A 23,789-nucleotide genomic window follows, 5' to 3' on the forward strand; every position below is an offset into this window, starting at 1 on the left:
CACCCTGCTGTAAGAGACAGGGGAATATCCCATCAGGACCAGGAGATTTGTATGGACTGAATGTTGATATCGCCCATTGTACCCGCTTTTCATGGAATAGCTTGTTTGCTAGTTTTAAGTTCTCAGCACCCGCAGATGTAGTAGTTTCTGCCGGTACAGAGATCTCGTCTAGCACAAGTGATCCAGGGAAGTGAGTGTCCAGCAGAAGTTGACTGGTTTCCTCTGGATTCCTTGTGTAGCTTCCATCTGGCTTTTTCAGGGTACTAATGCCGTTTGAGTGATCTTTTAGTAGGGCTTTTTGGATTCGAATAGCATCCGGAAGACTACAAATCTTTTCACAGTGATTCCTCCAAGTAGCCCTTTTAGATTTCCTCAATTCTTTATTGTAGTTGGTTAGGGCTGTTGAGTAGGAGGACCAGTCCCCCATTGCTTTAGCTCTATTCCATAGGGTTCTTGTTTCTTTACGGAGGTTGGAAAGTGTACTATTCCACCAAGGAACATTTCTTTGTGGCTTTTTCACTTTTACTGGGCAACTTTCCTGAAACGCAGATATTAGGTTTGAATGTAGTTCGTTCGATTCGAACTCAAGCTCAGATATAAGCTGAATGTGACGCTTAGAGCAGTTAACACTTTGTTCTAGATAGAAGTGAAAGTAGTCCCAGTTAGTTTTTCTGGGGTTTCTGTAAATTGTCGTTTGTGGTTTGGTTGCACCTATATCGAATCTAATATGTCTGTGATCCGACATAGATGTTTCCTCTGACACATGCCAATTTGAGATTTCGGACAAAACATTATGGCTAGAGAGAGTGATGTCAAGGACTTCACCTCTGATTGCATTAATGAATGTAGGTTCGTTGCCTCGGTTTAGGATTGATATATTATACCTAAGTAGAAATTCAATAAGGTACTCACCTCTTGGATTGATGTTTGTGCTTCCCCACGCTGTGTGGTGCGCATTTGCATCACAGCAGAGGATCCACCGGAGACGTTTTTGCTGGCAATATTCCACCAGGGCTATAACCTCCCTTGTTGGAGCAGTGACCTCATCTCCTGGAAGGTAGGCGGAGGCAAGTACTACCTCATGCTCACCTTTGCTCGTTGGCACTTTTACCCAAATCGCCACCAGGTCTTCTGTAATGAACTGTGATATTGGGATAAAGGTTAGTTGATTATTTATTATCAGCGCCGCTCTGGGACGGTCTTTGTTGGCAGCATATATCAACTTACCGTTTACGCTCTGGAGTCCCAGAACGACTCCTTTACGTACCCATGGTTCTTGAATGAAAGCTACATCCAAGAGTTCTTGGTTAAATCTCTTCGTAAGCACGTCCGAGGCTGCTTTTGCGTGATGGAGATTTATTTGAAGGCATCCGAGTTGCCTTCTGGTGTTGTAAGAATTACGCTTAGGCCAGGTCATCTAGTGAACCTTCGTTTGGCAATGGCTGCCTTTTTTTTGCCTCGGTTGCTTTTCAGCAGGACTGCTTCCTCAGCGGACATCTGATCCCCTCTTCGATCCTTGTTGTGGCTGTGGCTGTGGGCTTTTTTATCAGCCTGCAGCGGGGGTCGCATGCGAATACCCTCGGCCACGTTATGGCGCCATGTGCCGGATGTTGTTGGCTTTCCTGCCTCTTGTCTGGAGCAGCTGGCCTTTTCGTCCTGGGCTATTGAAGCCGTTGGAGTCAAAGTTCCTGCTTCCTCAGAGCTTTGTTTCGCCGAGGGTTCAGAGTCCTTTTCGGTAACCTTAGGCGGATCAATCGGGCCTTTAGATTTTGGCCGAAGTTGGGTTTTACCGAACCCGTAGTTCAGCCAGTTGTTGGAAGTCTTTATGACTTCTGCGGAGATAGGGTCGATAGCAATGGTAATTTCTACCACAGTACCCTTGCGCACTCTGTTGAGCACCCGCCAGTCATTTGTGTTGAGGCCCTCGTTTTGGCCGTCGAGGAGGCTAATAATATCCTCAGTTGTGGTGCTGTCCAATTCTGGAAAGTGACCAACGAAGATTTGTGGGCGCGGTATGTCCGCTTCCTGCACAATCTTCAGCTGTGCATCTTTCCACGGCTTCAGCTTAGGAACTGCTTCCTTTAGCCAACTAGCCGTTTCATCGCAGCCACATGATATAACTATATATCCTGGGCGAAAGGTGCAGCTATTAAATTTGGGCTTTGCAGCCCCAGTCTGCTTTTTCCTTATCGCCTCCAGGATAGCATGTTGTATGGCCGTTAGTCTCTCCGTCGACCATATCGTAGTTGGATAATCGTGAGGAATTATTCCCAACTTCGTGCTGCACGCCGCGTCTTTGTAAGACATTTTTGTTGAGTCTACCTTGACTTCTGGATTAGGCACTGCTGCCTTTGGTCCTTCCGTTTCGGTAGTCTCTACTGCCTTTTTTCCAACGCTAGAGCTCCCCTGTAAATTGGCACGTTTAGGGGAGCTTTGCTTTGGCGTGGTGCTGCTGGAGCGTTGTCGCTTCAGATCAGCTGGTTTTTGAGCCAGCTCTCTTGCCTCGTCGATGCTGTGACCTTTTCTCAGGAAGTACTTCAGGCGTTTTCTGGCGGCACCGCAAAGCCGCACCTTGTCTTCGTCCTTTCTTCCTGTGTCACAAGTGGGAGAAGATAATAGTTTCTCCTCTTCCTCTGGTGATATAGTAGCTTTGCCATCTGGCCCCAAGGCCATGTCGTCAACTTCCATATCGGTGATTTCGCTGACAGTTGGAGGGCATTGTTTGCCCTTAGCTGCCTGCGATGTTGAAGGTAGTTCGGCACTATTTACCGAAAGGTCGTTATCGACCTGGTTTATATTGGGCACTCCTGCCTTTTTTAAAGAATTGTTTAACTCTGCCATATGGTCCCACGAGTGAAGGGGAAAGGATGGTCGAGCCACGACAGTGCCCCGGTGTCGCGGTAAGGCTAATTACAACCAGAGGGCGCCCGATATCTGGAGGTCACCGTTATAAGACACACTTACGTAGTGCCATTCATCCTATAGGCACGGTTCGAATTACACCTAGGATTACGGGTTTTTTCGAGTTATGCCTCTCTAGATCCGCCATTTTTGGTTAAAAAGCAGGGGCACCTCGTGCAGGAGTGGCATTCTGCCACAATGGTCGGTCTTTAGGCTACTGGCACAACTGCCATACGCCTCTGTGTGCATTCCCCCAAGAAGCAACGTACACTTCACCCCTCGCAACATTAAAAGACGTCGTTTTATATTCTCTTTGTATAAAGAAAATTTAAAAGAAATTCCGTAGAAGGGCGTATATCCGATAAACACTATATAATTTACTTTTTTACCAACCATGTTTTTTTGTGTATTCTTAATTAATATATGTGTTAATTAATCAATTCCGAATGGAACGCAATACGCAATTAGTAATTACAATGGTTCCATTTTTTCTTTATAAAAAATATTTAAATGTACAAATAAAGTCATAATAGGTTCAAATATAAGTAGATGATCTACTTTTTCGCGCTTAACTCAAAATCGGTTATTAAAAAGCGAGATTTCCCATACAAAATTTCTCTCGCAGATTATAAAATAATCCTAGATAATAACCATACTTTTTGACATACAACCCTGTATTATCTGTGTTATCGATAATTATTATTACGAATGTAAGGAGAAACATCAAAATAAAATCTAAATGAAATGGACGCCGGCAAAGAAAACAGGTTTGTAGACATAATTCTAATAAAATTTTTGTTAGGTATTATTAACTATGCATTTATATAACAGAAAAAACGCATATGTACTTATTATAAAATATAATATCGAATTCGCATGCATATAGCTGCCATAATTTTCCGCATTTCAGTAAACGACGTTCACAGATTTACTCCAATTGTCTATTACTAGCAGCAAATTGCCCAATTAAATTATCTATTTCTCCTCTTTGCCTTTTCTTCATTTCTTAATAATAATTGAACAAACCAAAAACACTAAAATATTCCACCAAACCAATTTCTATGAAGTAAAACCTTGCAAAACTGTCTTGACAGCTGATTGTCAATGTTGTAGCTAATCTGCCATATGTGAACGGATATATATTTTTTTTGTAGATTTATTGCTATCTCTGCATTTATGAACGAATTTGATTAAGCTCTGCGATTTATCGCATGAGGTCTCCATTTGCATTTATTTGCATGAGATTTTTTGTAAATGTTAAGCGTGCGAACGCCGGGACAAGGGGGTTCTAATTGTATACATTGTATATACAAGTGATTAAACAAACAAACAAAAATAGTTGAGAGTGACTTTTATTGGGCAGTCTACTTACCAATTTCCATTTTATAAATCCAAGAAAACTAAAATCCCTCGTGTTATAACTCGTAAATAAATACAAGCACATAATTAACTTAAATATTCGCCGAAATCCAAATGAGTGATTTAACTGATAAAGTTATTATTGCAAAGACAGCTTTGATTGCCGCTTTGGGCGACAATGCATCCAAATATTTGGCCAACATGAAGCTGTGGTTCCGTTACAAGTGGTCCAAGGAGGAATTTGACGGTGAATCAAGAAAATTTCTTACACCCGACAAAATGCATTTACACAATCAATTTCTCATTGCTATACTGAACAAAATCGATGCTTTCCACACACCGGAACAAGCGCCAGCTCTTTTTGCTACACATAACAGCGCCGGTATAAACAGTACATCGGGGGCTGCCAGTGGTGGTAGCAGTAGCAGTCGCAGCCGCAAACGCAAAAGAACTTCACGAGCATGCAGTGATCGCGTTACTTTCGAACCGTATGATTTTCTCGATTTTATAGTTGAAGATAATTTGGAATGCATTCGCCCCACGGCTGGTACAGACGCTAATGTTCAAATATTGCCAACCCAACGCTACTGTGTACAAGAGTTGTTTTTGCCTGACGCAGGATTTGTGCTGGGTCGCTTTCTCATCGGCGCTTGGGAAGTGGGTCTCACGAATGTTGAAGATAATGTGGCCGAGTATGTAGCAATGGCAGTGCAAGTGCTCTTGAAAAATCTTGTATCCGCAATTGTAATGAACCGTAAACATTACAAAGTAACAGGAGATGGATCATTTTACTATGATGTTGGGGCACAATTAAAAGATCCTTCGCTGCGTAATACTGTCACACGACAAAAAATTGATGATGGACCATTGGAACTGGATAAAGAAATTACTTCGCCGAATTTCATGCGCCGTTCAAATGAGGATGGCGTTTTCCTATCAGCCTGTGAGGAAGTGTAAGTAAATGATATGTCAAAACATTCCCACGACAGTCGAATCTGCCGGAATTTACATCCGGTGAAAAACCAATATCTGAAACTATCCTCAAAGAAGTTTATCGAAGATATTTTATGTTGTTATAATAACAACAGAAGCACTAATTATTTGTAAAGTAGTAATCATATTTTAATTATAGCGTACCACAAAAACGGGAAATGATAACATTGAAGGATGCTCAGCGCGCTTTTACCGATCACAACTTGATAGCATCGCACTCGGTGTTTACGATCAATATGGAGAGGTTAACGCAGATGTTGCACTAATATAAATAAATAAATGTAGCAATAAGTATATTAATATTACAAAATTTATTCTTATTAATATGAAAAAAATACATAAAAAAGTATTGGTTTCACAACTTTGCGAAAGTTGGTTGTTCCTTGGTCAACGAAGATACCGCTGCTTTGGCGAAGTCTTCAGACTGCATATTTATGGTATTCATTTGTCGCTGGAAAACAAAAACATTTTATTTGGAGTATATTTCTAATATATGTATAAATAGTTTTTACAATATGATCCAATCCATCCTGATTCGGTCTAGATTGTGAGTAAACTATGTTCCTCTTAGTAGCCTGTACTGCCACAGGACTCTTCTCAGCAATAGTGGCTGCCAATGCTAAGGCACCCTCTACACACGCTTCTTTGGTTGGGAAAACTTTGCTTACTAAACCGAAGCTATGCGCTTCTGCAGCACCAAAGCGGCGTGCGGTGAAGCAAAGTTCTCGGGCCAACGATTCGCTGCCAACAACTTTTGGTAAACGCTGTAAAACTCCCACGTCTGCAGCCATACCGATATCAACTTCTTTCACACAGAAAAATGCATCTTCACTGCAATAACGTATATCAGCAGCTGTTATAAGATCAACACCGGCGCCAATGCAGGCCGAATGTATGGCCGTTATAACAGGTTTAGGGCATACTTCCAAGGAGGAAATCGAATTTTGATATAGCTTGATTATATGCTCTAGCAAAACAGCTTTCCGAGCCACATCCTCGACTGCACCCAACTCCTGACCGAATTTCATCGCATCAGCCAAATCAAGTCCACCAGTGAAGTGTTTTCCGATTGCTGAGAGAACAATAACACGGCATTCGGGAGAAGCGCTAAGGTTCTCAAAGCACTGCTCAATTTCTCTAAGAGTTTTAGCAAGTGTATTAAACTATAGAAGCGTATTTCTATCCGAAAAAGTGTACTCACAGCCACATATCTTTATTAAAGGTGTTAAGGTTTTTTGGACGATTAAGCTCAACATGATAAACAAACGGCTTAGGAGTAGTCACATGTAAAGTGTGATATTTCAAATCGCCACCACTTTTGTGGAGAATTGTACTGCTCATATTGCGCTGCACTTTAGGGATAAAAGTCCGCGGAACTGTAACGAAATAAAAAACAAGTAGCCTTATGAACTTTGGACTTTCGGTAGCAGGAATACTAACCGAATGAACCAAGTAAAACAAACGATTTCTTTCCAGATGCACTCAATGCCATGTCTTTTGAAAACCTTAAAGTTATAGCAAATTTAATTGTTTATATTATATTCGTTGGTTAAGTAAATAAATAAATACACAATTATGAACCGAATATACAGTTATAAGTGAAAAGGAATAGAGTGCACTCGTATTTTTCTTTTGTCAATTAAGGTACAACGTACATCTATGGCTTACCTGTATTTTTTTATTGATACCAATTTACTCAAGGCGAATCTAATCGTCTTGGCTTTACTATAAAGATGCTCAAATGTTATGCGGGAAATTATATTTTTGTTTACGCTATATTTTCGTAAGTCGAATCTAACAAGGGATATTAGCAGAACTGCTGATTTATTTTTCTCTTGTGAGTTGGTGATCAGAAAGAGAAAGTAATCTGTTTTCCTTTTATTGTTGTTAAATTACAGTATTTTGTTATTGTATCCACTAAGTTGCAAAACCAAAATGCATGTAAATTTTGTTTTTGTATTACTGCTATCTACTATTGCTTTCATGTTGTACGAGTTCGCCTTGGCAATACCTTCCCGCATAAAGCATTCACAATAGAACTCAGCTGTTTCCTTTTTTTTTTTGCTAATCTAAAGATAAACCAAAGATCCCTTTCACACTTCTTAGTTTTTTGACATTTTAGTATTAACTTAATTTATTTAAATACATTTTATTGGGAAGTCTTTTCAAAATTGCTTTCGTAGTAATTAAATAAAAAATATGTCTATTCTGAAGAACGCAAGGCGTGCTCATCTAATGGTAAAAGCGCTTCGTAAATGTGGTATGTCAGTTATGTATATTAGCTAATACGGCCGCTCTTAAGTAGATGGTTCCTTTAAGATCGCATTGCATTTACTTCTTCAACGGCAATAACGCCTGATGCAACGGCCGCTGCTTCTCTGAGTAAAAACTTTTTACAAACTTTACGCTTGGAAACATTTGGGCAACCTACTTACGTGACACATCCTCATCTTGTGAACGAAGGTGAACTAGTTATAGGCCAAAATGTGGAATCATTTCGGGAGCGCCGTTCTTGGCTTATGAGCGGCATTCAAAAGCTCGATGCAGAAGATGCGAAAAATGTGCAATGCAAAAAGAAGTCTCATTTGGTAAAATAACATTTAAATTAGCAAATTATACTTTATTTAAAACATAATTTTTAAGGTAATAGTACCATCATCGTCTAAGAAATACATGAGCGATAAAATTCCTTACGTTTTTCGTCAAAACTCCGACTTTTATTACTTAACTGGTTGTCTGGAACCGGACTCTGTGCTGGTTATGACCATCAACGAGAACGAAGATGTCAAATCTACACTATTTATGAGGCCGAAAGATAAGCACGCCGAATTGTGGGATGGCACTCGTACGGGAGCTGAGAATGCACCCGATTTTTTCGGCGTAGATGAAGCTTATACAATAGAACAATTTTCACAAGTGCTAAAAAAATACGTAACAAGTGAAAAGCCTCTTGTTTGGTATGATTCACCTGCTTCAGATCAAGCCAACATAACCAGCGAGGTACAACAGGTAGCTGATAAAATATCAGAGGTTAAATCTCCCGCTGTCTATATACAAAGTCTCCGACTCTACAAATCGTCTAGTGAGCAAGATTTGATGCGTCGCACATGCCAAATTGCGTCAAGGGCAATAAATGAGGTAATAGCCGAATCGAAACCCGGGATTTCTGAGCATCATTTATTTGCTTCAGTCGACTATAAGTGCCGTATGAAAAATGCCAGCTATTTAGCATATCCGCCGGTAGTAGCGAGCGGTAACAATGCGACAACAATTCATTACATTAATAATACACAGTTGACAAGAAGTGGTGAACTCGTACTAATGGATGCGGGTTGTGAATATGGTGGTTATACGAGTGATATTACCCGTACATGGCCCATAGATGGAACCTTCACACCGGCTCAGAAAATCCTGTACGATGTGGTGTTACAACTGCAAAAAGAATTGATAGGTAAATCACAAAAAATGGCTGTTTTCAAAAAAATACTCACTAAAGATTCTTATAGATACACTGTTAAAGCCTGGCGGAGAGACTTTGGACAACCTTTTCGATACAATGTGCATTAAATTGGGAAAATATTTGCAAGAAGCCGGACTAGTTCCAAAGAATATCGTTGATGATATTAGCTATGCCAGGGTATTTTATTTTCAAATATTCCATAAGTAACTTCAATAAAATGTGTTTTTATATTTAGGCTGGTTATAAATTCTGTCCCCATCATGTATCCCACTATCTTGGCATGGATGTACATGACACACCACTAATTCCACGGACATTTCCATTGCAACCGGGTATGGTGTTCACAGTGGAACCTGGAATTTATATAGGACATGATCGTCAAGATGTGCCAAAAGAATTTCGGGGCATTGGCATACGTATAGAGGATGATGTGCTAATCACCGGCGACAATAACGTGGAAGTACTCACCGCCGAATGTATAAAAGAGCGGGCAGAAATCGAAAATATGTTTTTGACTAAACGCTAATTTAATATTGGATCAATTTTATGTAAGCTTCGTTAATTTCTATCATTGGTGTGTTTGATGAAGTAAAAATTATACAAAAAAAAAAGAAATATTAATAATTACAATTTTAATAAAATTGTGTGTTGTATTTTTTGTGGCCAATGAAAGTAGACATGCGTGTCATAGCATCTCCGTGGGCAGTCACATAGGTATGCTCTGGATCATAAAACTCAGTTACAATAGCTAAAAAAATGAGTTTGTATTTTTTTATGAAATAAGTTATAACGTACAGTGGGTTACTTACTCTCTTGTAGGCTTTCATAGGAAGAGAAAAGATTCACCGGGGCGGGCTGCATTTCGGTTAGATGAATACATTTCAGACTAGATAATATTTCCAGCAGAAACATTATTTCCACGGGTGGCAAATGTGGGAACTTTGAGCATATATCAAAAATCAGGCAGCCCGAACGACTAACACATTCGGTGAGAACAGATCCCAACCAACGATCTAAAACGCGCCGATTAATGGTGCCATTGAGGCGTATCCATGGGTGAGGTTTCATCACAATAACATCCCTGTCGAAAAAAATGATTTTTATTTTAATTAATAACGTAAAGTTGAATAAGAAAATAATCCCTACAGATTAGGTTAAGTTTGGTATACTATCTTAAAAGGTCACTCGTTGAAGGGTCTTGCGCAGCCACTAGGCAAGAAGTTGGAGAAAATAAAAAACACAAGTAAAGATAATAAAACTGAGTAACCGTAGTTACATAGAGCCCACGACAGTCGGTTCTACCTAACCGAAACGACCCGATTTTATAACCAGCCAAGGACTGTCACTTCAGCAGCATTCCCCGCATATGTATGGGGAATGTTTATGCTGCTACAACAACAACGCAACCCAAGAGGACAAAGGACTTTAAAATAAGTGTAAATTCTGATTTAAACCGAAAGTTTTAAGACCTTTTTAAGTACTTACCTTTTCCAGTCTTTTTCATTAGTATTTGCTTGTGGAGTGTCACTCTGAAACCGTTTGACCGGCTTCGAGACACGCTTGCTGATCTGTTCATTTTTTGCTGATCCACTGGGGTCATCAGATAACCTAGCTCTTTTACCGTAACTGACTTCTTCAGCTTCATCGCTTCCTTCTCCGTCCACAGTCGCGTTTTCACTGGTGCCAGCACTGTTTGCCACGTGTTTAAGATTCACTGTACCATCCGGTCCCAATTTTTCACGCTCCAGCCGTTTAAGGTGAAATGTGTGCACAACCCAGGGACGAATGTGAGCTTTATGCACGTATAGCATTGTAGAGACGCCAACACGTTTGATGAGGTAATGCTCAGAGAGAACACGCAAAGCGCGCGATAGAAATTGGGCATACGGAAATTCACGCTGAAAAGAATGGACATTGAAAGTCTCTCAAAGTAATTTAAAAACTTAATGCACAATGAATACCTTCAAATCTGTCACAGGCACACCAAATTTACACCTTTCTATATATTTGAGTAGATCTTCAACGTGTTGTTGCTCCATAGCATTAAAGCCCAGTTTATTTAGCTTGGGCTTAAGTATCTCGAAGGTATTATCTGTGTATTTCCAATGAGATTCACTGGCATAAGAAATAGTAATTAATTAAATTTACTTATTTAGAGCTAAATTTCATAGTTGACTTACTCCACAATTTTTCTCAAGATAAGGTCACGATCAATTTCGGCCTCCACTAAGCGCTTGGGCACACACAGCTCACCATGTAGCACAATCTCTTTACTGGACAAAAGGAAATTCGTATCTATTGCTAACTGCAGAGTTGGCAGATTCACTACAAAAACATCTTGGGCGCGCGCAAAGCGCTCCTCCTTGTTCAGTGTTGGCTCGTACTCATCATTTTTGTCGTTATCTTCTTCCGCCACATTAAACTCCAATATTTCACAACACAACTGATGCCAGTCGATGGATTTGTTGACCTTTACATTTGCCGACACACGTCCCAGATCTTTGCGCTCATATGGAGTTTCCTTCTCACGCCAAAATGACTCTAACATACGCACTAGCGTTAGTAAATTGGAGGATTCAACAGTCACCGAACAACCATTCATGGCCATATTCAATACTTTCTGTGGTGGCATTTCAGTAAGCTCTCTTAAAATCGTTCTCTTTTCCTGTACTATCCGTTCAATCGCATTAATATAGTTGGCATGTTTCAGCACACAGTTGAAGGGGCATTCGATGCTGAGTGTATCGTGTTCATCATCTTTGTGCATCAGACGGCTAAAATTTATATCTACTTCGTGGTTGAGGTGATCGAGTGCACAGAAGAAGTGTATGTGGCGAACGGGCAGCTTGGATATAAAATCGTAGGGGTTGTATGTGATTTTGTAGCTTAAATTGGCTGGTTGGAATTTAACGCGGACCTTTGATAAATAAAAAAAGGTAAACAAATTTTATTGTAAAGTAAAGCAAACTTAAAATTCTTTTACAAAACTACCATTTTCAATTAAACAATCATCCGTATTCCATTTACCTGTTTCTCATTGGCTTCACTTTCGAAACTTTTCGTATACTCTGTTTCGGGCGCATTGTCGAAAATGCAATGATAATGATCGAGTATCCGATCCATCGACGATAATGTCTGCCTTTGTTCGGCATCAACGGTCAATATATTGATTGGCAATTTGATATTGCAAGTCCAAAAGCTTCGTGCCAGCCCTTCGGTGACGAAGAAGAGTTGGCCCGCATTCGGCGACTTTAGCTCTACAACATTTGCCATCGACTGTCCTTTACTAGTCGATGGTTGTTCGATGAACTCCTCCTTGGGCTTCATCAAAACACCTAGCACATTTTCAAAGAACCCAAAGAGCGAGTCATAAATGTAAAAAGGTATACGTAAAGAGATCAAACGGCGTTGATAATGTGCCGAAAGCGAATAGGCTGGACTTGTTAGTTGGCTGGGCAGCATTTCTATATTCTTGCGTTTATTCGCCACAATGAGTGCGCCATTACGCGCTATATTGAAGGCGCTTTGCAATATTTCTTCAGAGAATTTTTTAAAAATCTCAAAAGCTTGCGCCGTGTATGTGGTCTTGTCTAGCGCCGAACACAGCGAACTGTGCAGAACCCCAATAGCGAGCATTGTAAGTGCTTCTTGTTCATTGCTTGGATTTATGTATTTCATTGCTCTCTCTTCTGAGACCGCAGCGCGCATAATAAATAGTCGATTGAATTCGTCAAGAGCATCGGGTATCATAAAGCGCGGTCTCATAGCAGCAAATGCTTCCTTGCCCTTAATGTTGTGCACCAGCTGATACAAGAAATAGAAAATTTGTATGAAATGTATAGTCAACGCTCCAGCGTACTCCTCACGCTCCGCATAGACATTTTTCAATTGTTGCAAGAAATTTTCTCCATAACGCTGCTGAATTTCAACGTTTGTTTGTAGCATGTGCACCCAAGTGGGGACTTCGGGGATATGGCGTTCTTTCTTCACGATATATTGCATACGCCGATGGCATGCCTGAGTTGTTTTATTGCATATGCCTAGATTATGCCTGATAACGTCACGGCAAATTTTACCAACTACCACAAGCCCAAGTATGGGCACTGGCGCTGCTACATAGATATAGACAGCACGTGCTAGTTTCAGCAAATCATCTTCATCCTTGCTCCAGCAGGCTCGTAAGGTGCGCATATTTTTCAAAGCATCTCGATCGATGGCGTCGCGCATGGAAGCCGATTTCTTTTTTGTGGTGCGTTTTACTGCAGCCGAATGAGGCAGCCGTTTGATTTGCGCTGCATGTAAACGGGTCTTACGTAAACCCATAAGACGCAAGTGTTTAGTACTAGTAGCACGTAATAGCGGTGCACGACCAGTGCGTATTTGCTTCGGTTTGGTGTTCGTTCGCAACACCCACGACCAGCTGCGCAAGGTATGAGCAAAGAGATGCGCGGCAAAACCAGCGGCACCTGCCCGGTCACCAGGCACCTCACCGTTATCATATTGTGGAGCTTCGTCGAAACCTACAGCGTTTAAAAATTGCAAATCCCTGCGACTTGCCGACTTTTCGTCATTTTTGGCACTCCGAAGGCCGAGTTTGGTGTACACACAAATACGATGAAGCTGATTCCAGTATTGAGTAACATCATTAGATGTGGAAAAATAAAAATCCAACTCGTCATATTTCCGAGCTGTATTTATTTTAGCATAGCTAGCCTCAGAAGGTGTGGTATCAAGGATTTGCGTACGCCGATTTAAATAAACCCACATCATCATTGTCTCTTTGAAATTTGCGGATCCACTAACCTGTATTAATCCCATGTGATTCAACAATTTTAGTACCAAAGTGCAAATGCGCAGGAGATACATGCGATTAATTAAATTTTGCAGCTCTGCCGGCAATTGACGTATAAGGTAGTGTTGACGTACTGGATGTGTTAAATATTCGCCGAGCTTATCGCCATCTGTTTGTTGGAAACGAAATATTTTATTAAAAATTGAGAGTGGCATCCGGTCCATAGCGTCCACAAAGACCACCCAACCCGCAGGCTTATCTGCATAGTTCGGCAGAGGTGTTATGAAGGTACGCCAACTAATCTGTTGCGTGTATGCATGTTGCACTTCCGTTCCCGAGTGCAAATCGTTCAAAAACTCGTTAATTTGCAATGCTGGCTCAGATTCTTTCCAATTTTTCAGCAAAGCTTCGTCTATTTCAAGCATCTGTTGGTGCTCGTTTAACTCCACCACAATATAAAACAGAAACTCGTGCATATATCGCGATATAAGAAATTTTGGTGGTTTAGGCAGATTATTACTATTAGGCAAATGCTCCGTTGGAGATTCTGTTTTTACAGGCTTTACTTCAACAGTTTTCTGTGTCTTTCGAGGAATCCGCCGAGAAATGCGTAATCGATTCTGTTTTTTTTGCTCTTCCCGTTCTCTCGTCACCAAAAGTATGTTCTTCAAACGCCTTATTTCGCGCTGGATCAAAACGTGATTTGAATCTACTTCAGGATGGGCCACGTAACGATAAGTACGTACGTGTCCTTTATATTTTAGGTTAACTTCGTACGACTTTAAATTGTCAGTTTTCTTCAGTTCCATAAACATTCGTCGTAGCGACTTAAAACATATTTCATCTGTGAACCCCCGTTCTCGTTCACTTTCCTGTAGCTTGTTACGTAAAATGACCGATTGTATAATTATGTGCTCGTTTAGCTGTCGAATTATAAAATCACGACGATATTGTTGGCGGGCTGTATAAGTCACACGAAATTGCTTGTCATTGTATTTATATTCTTCTATAGATGTTTCGATTTGTGGAAAATCGACAGCGAACGCCTCTTCAACTTGGGGTGTAGGCTGTAAACCGAAAGAGGCATGTTATGTATGTACATACTTAATTTGATGACCATGTGTGTTTTTTTCGTACCGGTAGATCGATGAATTTTACCATTTCTGGCTCTGGAACGTCTTTCTCTTTGGCAGCCTTCTCTGCAATTATCACTTCTACCGCGACGAATCTAAAACAGCAAAAAAAATTTAAATAATTGAGAATCCTTATACATATTCGTTTTTTGGTATACCTATGAATTCGTTGCCGGCCCTCATCTACAACATGCGATATTATCAGTCCATCACGACTCATTCCCTTGACCATCTGACGTACCACGCAGTGTGATGCACTAAGATAGTTGGCAAGCTCTGTATGACTGCAACCACGTGCACCATGCCGCAGAACAGCACGATAAAATTCTTCTTTAAGTGGCATATCTGTAAAAGCGTGTTTATTATTAACAAAGGCGTCAGCTAGGCTGATGCTTCCTTCTTTTTCCTCATCTATGATACTTTCAATTAGCTGGTCTATGGGCATTTCACAATCTTTTAAAGTAATCGCTAGGACGTGAACATCATTCCCCTTTCCACTTTTCCTTCCGGTATACACCTTCTGCAATATGAATTGAATCAATAGATCTAATCGTAGTGCAGTTCTATTGGAAAAGCTCTTATTGAAGAGCGTTATACCCACCTTCACCTCGAAAATTCGCCGAAAATAAGGTGTTAATAGTAAACGGCGAAAAGCCGATTTACGTGAAAACTCTGTAATTTTGCTGCGTAGTTCCGTCACCGGAACATAATTCTCGGGTGATTCTTTAACCATATCATAAATTTGTTCCACAATAGCTATTATATTACGTGGTATATCCGGTACATACTGTGGCAAATTAAGTAAAGATGTAACAGCGAGACGATCTTCGCGAAATTCATTAAAAGCTTGTTGTACTGCCAAACCAAGGTTAATCAATTTATTCCTAAAAACATAGACATTTGTATTAATATTTTGTTACTCAGTATTACAAGTTTTTACTTGATATAGAAAACCACCGATGAATCTTTGCACAACTGAAACAGTGAGTTCGTCCCGGACGTTGTTTCTCCATTATAACGCGAGCGGCCAATGGCTTCCCAAAAACAGTATTGTAATACCGTTAAATCTTGAGGTATAGGTTTATTCCTAGGTGTAAGAACGCAATAGCGTAGTTCTTGTGAGGCAACTATAACAAAGCGGTTGCCCCAGCTGCGTAAAAATGAAAGTATAAATAAAAAAAATGGAAAAAATATATGGAATGCGCACCGCTCAATTACAGTTTCCGCATTTAAATCGCTCACTTCGGTAGCTTCTATTCGTTTTCGCTCTTTATAAAATTCACAAGAGCCGCGTATATTACCATCCTCAATGGGCAGAAACGTATAGCGGGGAAATTTTTTCGGATCCTTTTATTTTAAAATCAAGTATTAATTTTAATATTTAGCATAAATCATATTTCATACCAGCGCAAGAGGCACTCCAAAGTCAGGATCTACGTATGAAATCCGACTTTCTAACGGCACTGTTGGTCTTTCAGAGGGTAATTCATAAAAATCTAATTGATGAGTGTTGCGCTTTATGAAATCCCACACGCGATTTAAGACATCTGATGGCAAAGGTAGGGGTACTTCTAAATCGACACCTAGGTAAGCCCAAAGTGCTAGAAGGAATGAAAAAAATATTTATTGTAAATTGACACGAGTATTTAAAAAAATATTAATATATACATGATAGCGTAATGCCCTCTAAGCCCTCCAATGCAATTTCTTCCAATACAATCTGCGAAACCGGACTGCGTCTAATGGGTCGAATCATTTTAAATTCACTTTTCTTTACTTAAACAGATTATGCCGATTTGAAGAAATCACCATAATGTCCGCGGAAAGGATATATAGGCACCTTATAATTTTAAGAGTGGGAACGATTTTCTTAATTAGTGCCTGAATAAACAAATTCGATTCAACTAATTGCAAAAATAAATACCAGTGGTTGCCATATTGCTGTAACATTCCATTATTGAATCGATGCCACACTCTTAATAAAATGCTATAAAATTTTCAAAGGATACTTTAATTGATTAAAAAACGCAAACAACTTGTGCGCATACTTATATACATTTTATTTTATAATTCATTAACGGGCAATACTGCTGTTTCCGTGGCGCCGCAATTTAATGGCGGATTCTTATAGAACTCGACAAAAGAAAACGAAATGAAGGAGTAAAATTTTTTGATATCTCGCTTAGTTTTCGAGATATTAAATAAAAAATAATAATAATAATTTTTTCTTCAGTTTCGAAGGAATTCGGCGAGATAAGACAAAATATAAGAGTAAAATTTTTCGATATCTCGTTTAGTTTTCAAAAAATAACCCTCATCAGTCCAACTCCGGCTACGCAATCCACCGTATTTTTGCGTAGAACTCCATTTCGCGTGGGCGGCCTTCGGCCGCGCTTCAAAAAAATAGTCCTCATCAGTCCAACTCCGGCTACGCAATCCACAGTATTTTTGCGTAGAACTCCTTTTACGTGGACGGCCTTGGGCCGCGCTTCAAAAAAAATAACTCTCATATTGTATATACTAACCTTTTCTCGAAAAAATGTCATCATTACGAAAAATACGTGGGGTCAGCATATGACCACCATTGGAATCATTGAGGACCCGATGTGCATGTCTTGCTTGGAGGAGGCGGAAAGCACTGAGCACTTTCTCTTTGAGTGTCCTGCCTTTGCTAGACCACGGCTACAAGTTTTGGATTCTGATGTCGTGAGAATGAGTAATATTCGTTCTCTAAAACTGTAGGATATTTACAGATTTGCCAAAGAATATGGAAAATTCTCACAGGACTAACTACCTTTGTCTCTATCTCTATTCTTTCCCTGGTCCATTCTCGGACGTTTGAGTGGGCCAGAAGGGTTCTCAGAAAAGCAGAGGAAGATATTGGAAATTTGGTGGATGCGTGTGGATGCACCACAACCAAACTCGAGAGTCAAAAGACAACACTCGCAAGAAAGAAGCCCAGGATTAGTGGCGGTCTGCCTAAATCGTTTAGCGAAGTCGCAAATAGGCAGGTAGAAAATAAGCCGACGGTAGAGGACACTCCTGTGAACATGGGTGTGGAATTCCATGTCGTATGATGGTGATAAAATAATAAATTAATACTCATAATTGTACTTCAAAGGCATCACAAAATACAGAAAAAATTAAATAAAATGTGCGTTATCACACCCTCAAGACTAAGTGGGAGTCATGATAGAGAATACTTCTTTTGGTTACAGAAATCCTTTTAATCGAGAATTCGTACTGAAATGGAATGGAACACGTCGGCTGACTATCGACTAAGGCGATGCTACTACTACTAACATGCCGATCTACTTCGATTATTTCTGTGATTTTATCGAAATTTTTTTTAACATTAAAAATGCCTAAACGGAATCGACGAAACCAAAATTGCACGTAATTGCTGTTACAGTATCAGCACCGTAAACACTGTTCCCAATTTCAGGGGTTAACTTACATTTTCGCCTTTATCAAAGCAAAACTGTATTTAAAATGTACCGAATTTTCTCTTCGTTGACTTTCATTATTAACACCCTCTAACTCACATCTGAATGGAACGAACCAAAAACAGCAAAATCATTTGTTTAGTGTAAAATGCCACCTTGACAGCGAGCATACACTTTAAATTGTGCGATCGATATTTCACAGGATATGGATCACAATATCGATATACCGAGAAAATAATGTATCTCTATATCCCGAAACTAATATCATATTTAATTTTTCTGTCATGACACTTTTGTGAATGACCGCCGATTCGTTCACAATGAGGTATGTTCGTATGTCTTCAGGTGTAAATATTATCAGGTTTTTGTTGTATCCAGGATAAATCATTTACCACAAATATAAGCGGGTCCTTGGCCAGACATAACTTTATTAAATCCGGATTATTACGGACATAGATAACATTACAGTAACAGCACCAAAAATAGTGTTTGTCCGATTTAGAAATATGTCGAGATCATTCAAATCTTCTAAAAGTTCGAGCTCGCATGAAGAAACCAATTTGTTACATTTTTCTTTTTGTGATCACAAATCCAGCTTCAGACATTTGCTACAAGGCGATGATAAATATTCTGCATCTTTAGTGGAAGATGAGGCAGATTTTTGGAAATTCGTTAATAAATATGAAAGTATGCTACGCAGTGCGGGGCAACCGATATTGGCAAATCCCTTGCGTGATTCCGATTTGAATGAGACTGAACCGTTTCACAAACGTAAATACATAGCAATGCAATTAGAACGCGGAAGCGATTCAGAGCAACTAAAACGAGGCTGCCACAATATTGAAGGGCAGATTTTTACAAAACGGAAAGCTCGACAGTTTATGGAAATCGTGCTTACCTATTTGGACTTCAAGCAAAAGGAGAAATTCACTAAAATTAAGCAATTGCGAAAAGCTCAAAAATCTCTACCGATTGCTCATTTCAAGCAAAAAATACAAGAGGAGCTGAAACAGACGCGGGTAGTTATTATTGCTGGTGATACCGGTTGCGGGAAATCCACCCAAGTACCCCAATATTTATATGAGTTCGGATATCGCAGCATAGCTTGTACGCAGCCGCGTCGTTTGGCTTGTGTTTCGTTGTCGAAGAGAGTAGCGCATGAAATGCTTGATGATTATGGGTCAAAAGTTGGTTTTCAAATACGATTCGAAAAGAATAAAACTAAAAATACAAATATACTATTTATTACTGAAGGCCTATTGTTGCGACAGGTACTAATGCAATCATATTTTTTTAGTTATTTAGATTTAATTGAGTATTTATCTTTTTTAGTTAGCAGTGGAAGCGAATTTGGAGCAATATGATGTTATCATATTAGATGAAATACACGAACGTAATCTATTCGGCGATTTCCTGTTGGGAGTTACAAAATGCTTACTGCATGCTAAACCGGAATTAAAGTTAATACTAATGTCCGCCACCATAAATTTGAACTTATTTCAGAATTACTTCAAAAATGAGGGCGCTGCATTAATTGAGGTGCCCGGAAGATTATATCCAATAAAAACAATGTTTATGCCACCACCAAGTTTGGAACTGAAAGGTGGTGCTGGTGGCAGTAAAGGCTCTTCAAAAAGCTCTAATCGTCTAGATCCCGCACCATACATACAGGTGTTAAATTTGATCGATCAAAAATACCCAAGTAAGTTGGAATACATACAATATTTGTATAAAAAAAAATAAAACTCACATACATATATTAAAATAAACATTTCAGTTACTGAACGAGGAGATGTGCTAATATTTGTTAGTGGTGTAAATGAAATCACAACAGTTTCTGATGCAGCTAAGGAATATGCGGAACAAAATTCGCATTGGATTATATTACCTTTGCACAGTGGCTTATCGTTGGCTGACCAAGACAAAGTGTGCACATTCTCATATACAAATCCTAATCACTGTAAATTCACATCCCTGCGAGTTCTTCTCATAAATACCCCGTTGCAAAGATATAAACACAACACTATTTTTTTTAATATAGTTCATACTACAAAAAAATCTTACAACGCAAAGTTTGAAACTTTGTACAAAATTTTTAAAAATTTCATCAAAACTTTCAACTCTTCAATCAGAATTTCTAGAACTTTTCTGTGTATGAGTTTTGTAGCTCATTAAACAAAGCGCAAGTTTCAAGTGATTACGGAATACGGTTGATTTTTGTAATTTTATTATTGTTTTTGTTTTTGTGTCGGTGTAAGGCTTTTTCTTCCATACTTATAAAAGATTCGACCCTTGTATGGAAGAAGATAAGTGACATCTCAGCGAAATTTTTTTTTTTCAAAATCAACGATATTTTGTAGTCAGTTGAAACTTGGATTTTGTAATACTAAAATTCAATGGGCTATAAAACTGCAAACTGAAATTTTTTTTAAGAATTCTACTTTAAAAGCTAGAAGTTTTTAAGAAATTTTGTGCAAAGTTTGAAACTTTATTTATTTATATGGTTTTTTTCGTAGTATGAACAATACTTTTATAAAAAAAAAATAGTGTTGTGTTTATAATTTTGGAACGTGGTGCATATGAGAAAAAATCGTAGGGGTACGAACTGTATAAATATTATCTTCTCTGCTCAAACATGTTTTGTTTTTAATTTATATAGGTATTTGATTATGCACCTGAAGGAATGCGCAAGTGCATAGTATCTACAAATATCGCTGAGACGTCGCTCACAGTGGATGGCGTGCGTTTTGTTATCGATTCGGGCAAAGTGAAGGAAATGAGTTATGATGCCAGTTGCAAAGGCCAACGTTTGAAAGAATTTTGGGTATCGAAATCATCAGCTGAGCAACGTAAAGGACGGGCTGGCCGTACTGGCCCAGGCGTAAGTCAATAAAAAAAAAACCATATTCATTTGAATTGTAAAATAATGAATGCGTTCGGCAGACCTGCTTTCGTCTCTTCTCAGAAAAACAGTTTGCGGCATTTGAGGCGTATCCTACGCCCGAAATTCTTCGAGTTCCATTGGAAACAATACTTTTGCAAATGATTGCAATGGGTTTGCCCAATGTACGCTCATTTCCATTTGTCGAATCACCGGAAGAAGAATGCATTGAACAGGCCATATGGTCTTTGAAGCAACATGTAGGAGATTATATACATATATATTTTTAAGAGGAACCTTATACTCTTTTGATTTGGTTACAGAATGCGCTTGGTATTGATGAAAAAATTACGCCATTGGGCAAGTCACTTTCTAATTTACCAGTTGAAATTACAATCGGTAAAATGTTGCTTATGGGGTGTGTTTTTCCTGATGTGGAAAAGATATTAACGCTAGCAGCAACGATGAGCGTTCAAAATCCGTTTACAAACCGCGCCTATACGGACCGTAAATGTGAGGTAGATAAACGAATATTTCATTTCAAATAAATTAGAACACATTGCACACATATTTACCAACAATTCGTATACGTATGCACTTTATTTGGGGCATCGCAGCAAGAGCGGGAGCCACTGCAGTCCGATCAGGGTGACATATTCACATTGTTACGCGCTTATCACGAATGGTTGCAACTTAAATGGAATAATGAAAACACCAGAAGGTGGTGTCATAAGCTAGGCATCGAGGAGCAGCGGTAAGGAGGTATACAAAAAATAAAGCAAATAGATTTTTACTTTCGTTCTCGTTCTTACGCAGTTTTTATGAAATCACTAAATTGCGCAATCAATTCCAAAACATTCTCGAAAGTTGTAATATGACCTGCAAAAATGACGATTCCGCTCCACTAACAAGCGCCGAGCGTGCGCGGCGTCATGGTGAAGTGCGTCAACTGAAAGCTATCAAACGTAAACAGAAATACCAGGAGCCACGTAAACGAAAAATACTCAAGCGTAGCAGTTACGGCGGTGGAGATGATGATGAGTGCGATGATGCAGGTGATGATATACGTGATGTCGATTTTCGGCTACATCACGATGCTGCCAAATTGGAGGTGCTGCTGAACTCATCCAGCGCGGATAAACTGCGCGATGTCTTGTTGCTCAAGCTAATTATAGTTAGTGGTTTCTACCCACACATTGCTATTGCTGACGAATTTAACTACTGCAAAAGTGGCAGTCAACAGTTCTTTCACACCTTCCTAAAGCCCTTCATATCCCTACATCCAAACGGATATTTCGCAAAGTACTTTGATGTACTCAAGCTGAACGATAGCGACATTTTAGATAAACCAAACTATTACACACCGAAACAGCTGCTGAGTTCACGGCATCAGGTGGTGTGCTATCAGTAAGCAAATACTTTTCAAAAGTCAAAGCTATTTTTTACGTAAATTGTTTTTTTTTTTCTTTCTTTCGATTGCAGAAATTTGCTGGAGACCGCGAAGCCTTACCTGATGAATTGTATTCGTATGCCAGCAGCACAAGCACTGCTGTTATTTTCCTTTTCAGTGGATACGAACGCGTCAGTAACTCGTGTAGTGTGTGACTCGTGGCTGTGCTTGGAGTTTCCTGTTCCGGAAACGGGCTGCGAGCTGCTGTGCCGCGCCATCAAACTGCGCCGATTGTGGGCGAAGCTGTTATCACAAAAACTGACTGGTATACGTTCTTCTTATTAATACAATTGATTTGCGCGTTGCTGTAATCTGTTTTTTTATGTATTATATTATTTTATTATTATTATTTTTTTTTTATTATTATTTTTTTTTTATTATTTTTTTTTATTATTATTTTTTATTATTATTATTTTTTTTTTTTTGTAATAGACTTGGTTAACAATGTGGAAAATCAAAGTGTTAAAAAAGAAAAACGCACCAAGGATGAAGAAGCCGAACTTTGGGAATCGCTCATCGATTATATGAGTGCCAATGTGAGCTACACAGTAAAACGTTTGCTACCCGCCGATTTGAAAACCCTCTACACGCACGAAAAGCTAGGCAATTTTGAAATGTTTAGCGTCAATCCATTTGCACCCAACTATGCCATCAGCCAAAACGAAGAAAAAGGTGGCATAAATGTTGCCGAAAATGTTGTTTATGGATGGTGGGTTGAAAAAAAGTTTTAACTCATTCCACACTCACACTTTTGTATACTAAATTTACACTTCATTCTTCTCAATATAGCCTACAAGAAGTGCAGTGGACATTGGCAATGGAGGCTGAAATGCGCCAACACAATTGGGTATGCAAAACTTGTGATGCGGAAATGGCATTGGATGTGATCGAGAAATTGTTGCACAAAAAAAGTGAGTTCATATTTAGTTTAGTTGCAAGCGAAAGTATTTACCGCATCACTCAATTTACTGCTTGCAGCTTGTAGCCCTGCAGTCGCAGCTACAGTCGAGAAACTCGAAAAAGATACGTCAACAGCTAGCACTTCGAAATCCATTAAAGGTAGTGCTTACATCTGCGAGACATGCCAAAAGGAGTTGCATATGAGTAAAATCGATATTCTAAAACACAGAAAATATTGCAATAGAACTGATAAGGAGTAGATAAAAATAAAGTCGCATTATTTTTTTTTTTCCGCTGTGTGCCCAATTTTTTGGTTTGTATCTGTAATTCTCATCATATGGTAATATACATGTACATATAAATCTATGCGCAGATAGTTGCTTTTTAACACTTAATTGTTAACTAATTATAGTAGTTAAAATAATTTATAATTTACATACACATGGAAGTATTTTACAAAATATGAGATGGGCA

General features: G+C 39.2%; 5 protein-coding genes across 5 annotated transcripts; 3 read left to right on the forward strand and 2 right to left on the reverse strand.

The window, feature by feature from the left end:
• Positions 1-4,049: 4,049 nt before the first annotated feature.
• Positions 4,050-5,547, forward strand: LOC129237285 (transcriptional adapter 1-like). Its single transcript, XM_054871936.1, has 2 exons — positions 4,050-5,213; positions 5,393-5,547. The coding sequence occupies exons 1-2, from the start codon at positions 4,375-4,377 to the stop codon at positions 5,517-5,519; spliced, it is 966 nt and encodes a 321-aa protein (XP_054727911.1). The 5' UTR covers positions 4,050-4,374; the 3' UTR covers positions 5,520-5,547.
• A 2-nt stretch (positions 5,548-5,549) lies between these two features.
• On the reverse strand, positions 5,550-7,243 carry LOC129237286 (delta(3,5)-Delta(2,4)-dienoyl-CoA isomerase, mitochondrial). Its single transcript, XM_054871937.1, has 5 exons — positions 6,922-7,243; positions 6,694-6,758; positions 6,455-6,629; positions 5,766-6,390; positions 5,550-5,704 (listed from the first exon to the last, which is right to left on the reverse strand). Exons 2-5 carry the CDS (start codon positions 6,743-6,745, stop codon positions 5,609-5,611), a joined length of 948 nt encoding a protein of 315 aa, XP_054727912.1. The 5' UTR covers positions 6,746-6,758; positions 6,922-7,243; the 3' UTR covers positions 5,550-5,608.
• Positions 7,244-7,326: 83 nt separating this feature from the next.
• LOC129237284 (xaa-Pro aminopeptidase 3) lies at positions 7,327-9,239 on the forward strand. Its single transcript, XM_054871935.1, has 5 exons — positions 7,327-7,513; positions 7,573-7,841; positions 7,897-8,704; positions 8,760-8,890; positions 8,949-9,239. The coding sequence occupies exons 1-5, from the start codon at positions 7,453-7,455 to the stop codon at positions 9,237-9,239; spliced, it is 1,560 nt and encodes a 519-aa protein (XP_054727910.1). The 5' UTR covers positions 7,327-7,452.
• On the reverse strand, positions 7,838-16,532 carry LOC129237281 (general transcription factor 3C polypeptide 1). Its single transcript, XM_054871930.1, has 13 exons — positions 16,307-16,532; positions 16,043-16,239; positions 15,846-15,985; positions 15,579-15,788; positions 15,240-15,522; positions 14,797-15,158; positions 14,643-14,733; positions 11,741-14,572; positions 10,894-11,630; positions 10,675-10,828; positions 10,199-10,611; positions 9,523-9,794; positions 7,838-9,461 (listed from the first exon to the last, which is right to left on the reverse strand). The coding sequence occupies exons 1-13, from the start codon at positions 16,392-16,394 to the stop codon at positions 9,346-9,348; spliced, it is 5,895 nt and encodes a 1,964-aa protein (XP_054727905.1). The 5' UTR covers positions 16,395-16,532; the 3' UTR covers positions 7,838-9,345.
• A 1,909-nt stretch (positions 16,533-18,441) lies between these two features.
• Positions 18,442-23,750, forward strand: LOC129237283 (probable ATP-dependent RNA helicase DHX34). Its single transcript, XM_054871934.1, has 12 exons — positions 18,442-19,355; positions 19,417-19,786; positions 19,862-20,010; positions 20,744-20,965; positions 21,028-21,225; positions 21,289-21,483; positions 21,583-21,719; positions 21,782-22,372; positions 22,448-22,680; positions 22,848-23,124; positions 23,205-23,326; positions 23,394-23,750. Exons 1-12 carry the CDS (start codon positions 18,591-18,593, stop codon positions 23,573-23,575), a joined length of 3,441 nt encoding a protein of 1,146 aa, XP_054727909.1. The 5' UTR covers positions 18,442-18,590; the 3' UTR covers positions 23,576-23,750.
• The last annotated feature ends 39 nt before the right edge of the window (positions 23,751-23,789 follow it).

The sequence above is a fragment of the Anastrepha obliqua genome, chromosome 2 (assembly GCF_027943255.1).
Source record: "Anastrepha obliqua isolate idAnaObli1 chromosome 2, idAnaObli1_1.0, whole genome shotgun sequence".
Lineage (NCBI taxonomy): Eukaryota > Metazoa > Arthropoda > Insecta > Diptera > Tephritidae > Anastrepha > Anastrepha obliqua.

What these genes read in the sequence shown, in the direction of transcription:
- LOC129237285 (XM_054871936.1), top strand. Translation starts at nt 4,375, where the DNA reads ATGAGTGATTTAACTGATAAAGTTATTATTGCAAAGACAGCTTTGATT. An exon ending in CTATCAGCCTGTGAGGAAGT is followed by an intron (nt 5,214 to 5,392) that starts GTAAGTAAATGA and finishes TTTTAATTATAG; the next exon opens with CGTACCACAAAAACGGGAAA.
- LOC129237286 (XM_054871937.1), bottom strand. Translation starts at nt 6,745, where the DNA reads ATGGCATTGAGTGCATCTGGAAAGAAATCGTTTGTTTTACTTGGTTCA. An exon ending in TGTTTTACTTGGTTCATTCG is followed by an intron (nt 6,630 to 6,693) that starts GTTAGTATTCCT and finishes ATTTCGTTACAG; the next exon opens with TTCCGCGGACTTTTATCCCT. An exon ending in TTTAATAAAGATATGTGGCT is followed by an intron (nt 6,391 to 6,454) that starts GTGAGTACACTT and finishes TAAAACTCTTAG; the next exon opens with AGAAATTGAGCAGTGCTTTG.
- LOC129237284 (XM_054871935.1), top strand. Translation starts at nt 7,453, where the DNA reads ATGTCTATTCTGAAGAACGCAAGGCGTGCTCATCTAATGGTAAAAGCG. An exon ending in GCAAAAAGAAGTCTCATTTG is followed by an intron (nt 7,842 to 7,896) that starts GTAAAATAACAT and finishes ATAATTTTTAAG; the next exon opens with GTAATAGTACCATCATCGTC. An exon ending in ACTGCAAAAAGAATTGATAG is followed by an intron (nt 8,705 to 8,759) that starts GTAAATCACAAA and finishes AGATTCTTATAG; the next exon opens with ATACACTGTTAAAGCCTGGC.
- LOC129237281 (XM_054871930.1), bottom strand. Translation starts at nt 16,394, where the DNA reads ATGATTCGACCCATTAGACGCAGTCCGGTTTCGCAGATTGTATTGGAA. An exon ending in GGCGAATTTTCGAGGTGAAG is followed by an intron (nt 15,159 to 15,239) that starts GTGGGTATAACG and finishes TTCATATTGCAG; the next exon opens with AAGGTGTATACCGGAAGGAA. An exon ending in GGCCGGCAACGAATTCATAG is followed by an intron (nt 14,734 to 14,796) that starts GTATACCAAAAA and finishes TTGCTGTTTTAG; the next exon opens with ATTCGTCGCGGTAGAAGTGA.
- LOC129237283 (XM_054871934.1), top strand. Translation starts at nt 18,591, where the DNA reads ATGTCGAGATCATTCAAATCTTCTAAAAGTTCGAGCTCGCATGAAGAA. An exon ending in GATCGATCAAAAATACCCAA is followed by an intron (nt 19,787 to 19,861) that starts GTAAGTTGGAAT and finishes TAAACATTTCAG; the next exon opens with TTACTGAACGAGGAGATGTG. An exon ending in GAAATTGTTGCACAAAAAAA is followed by an intron (nt 23,327 to 23,393) that starts GTGAGTTCATAT and finishes TACTGCTTGCAG; the next exon opens with CTTGTAGCCCTGCAGTCGCA.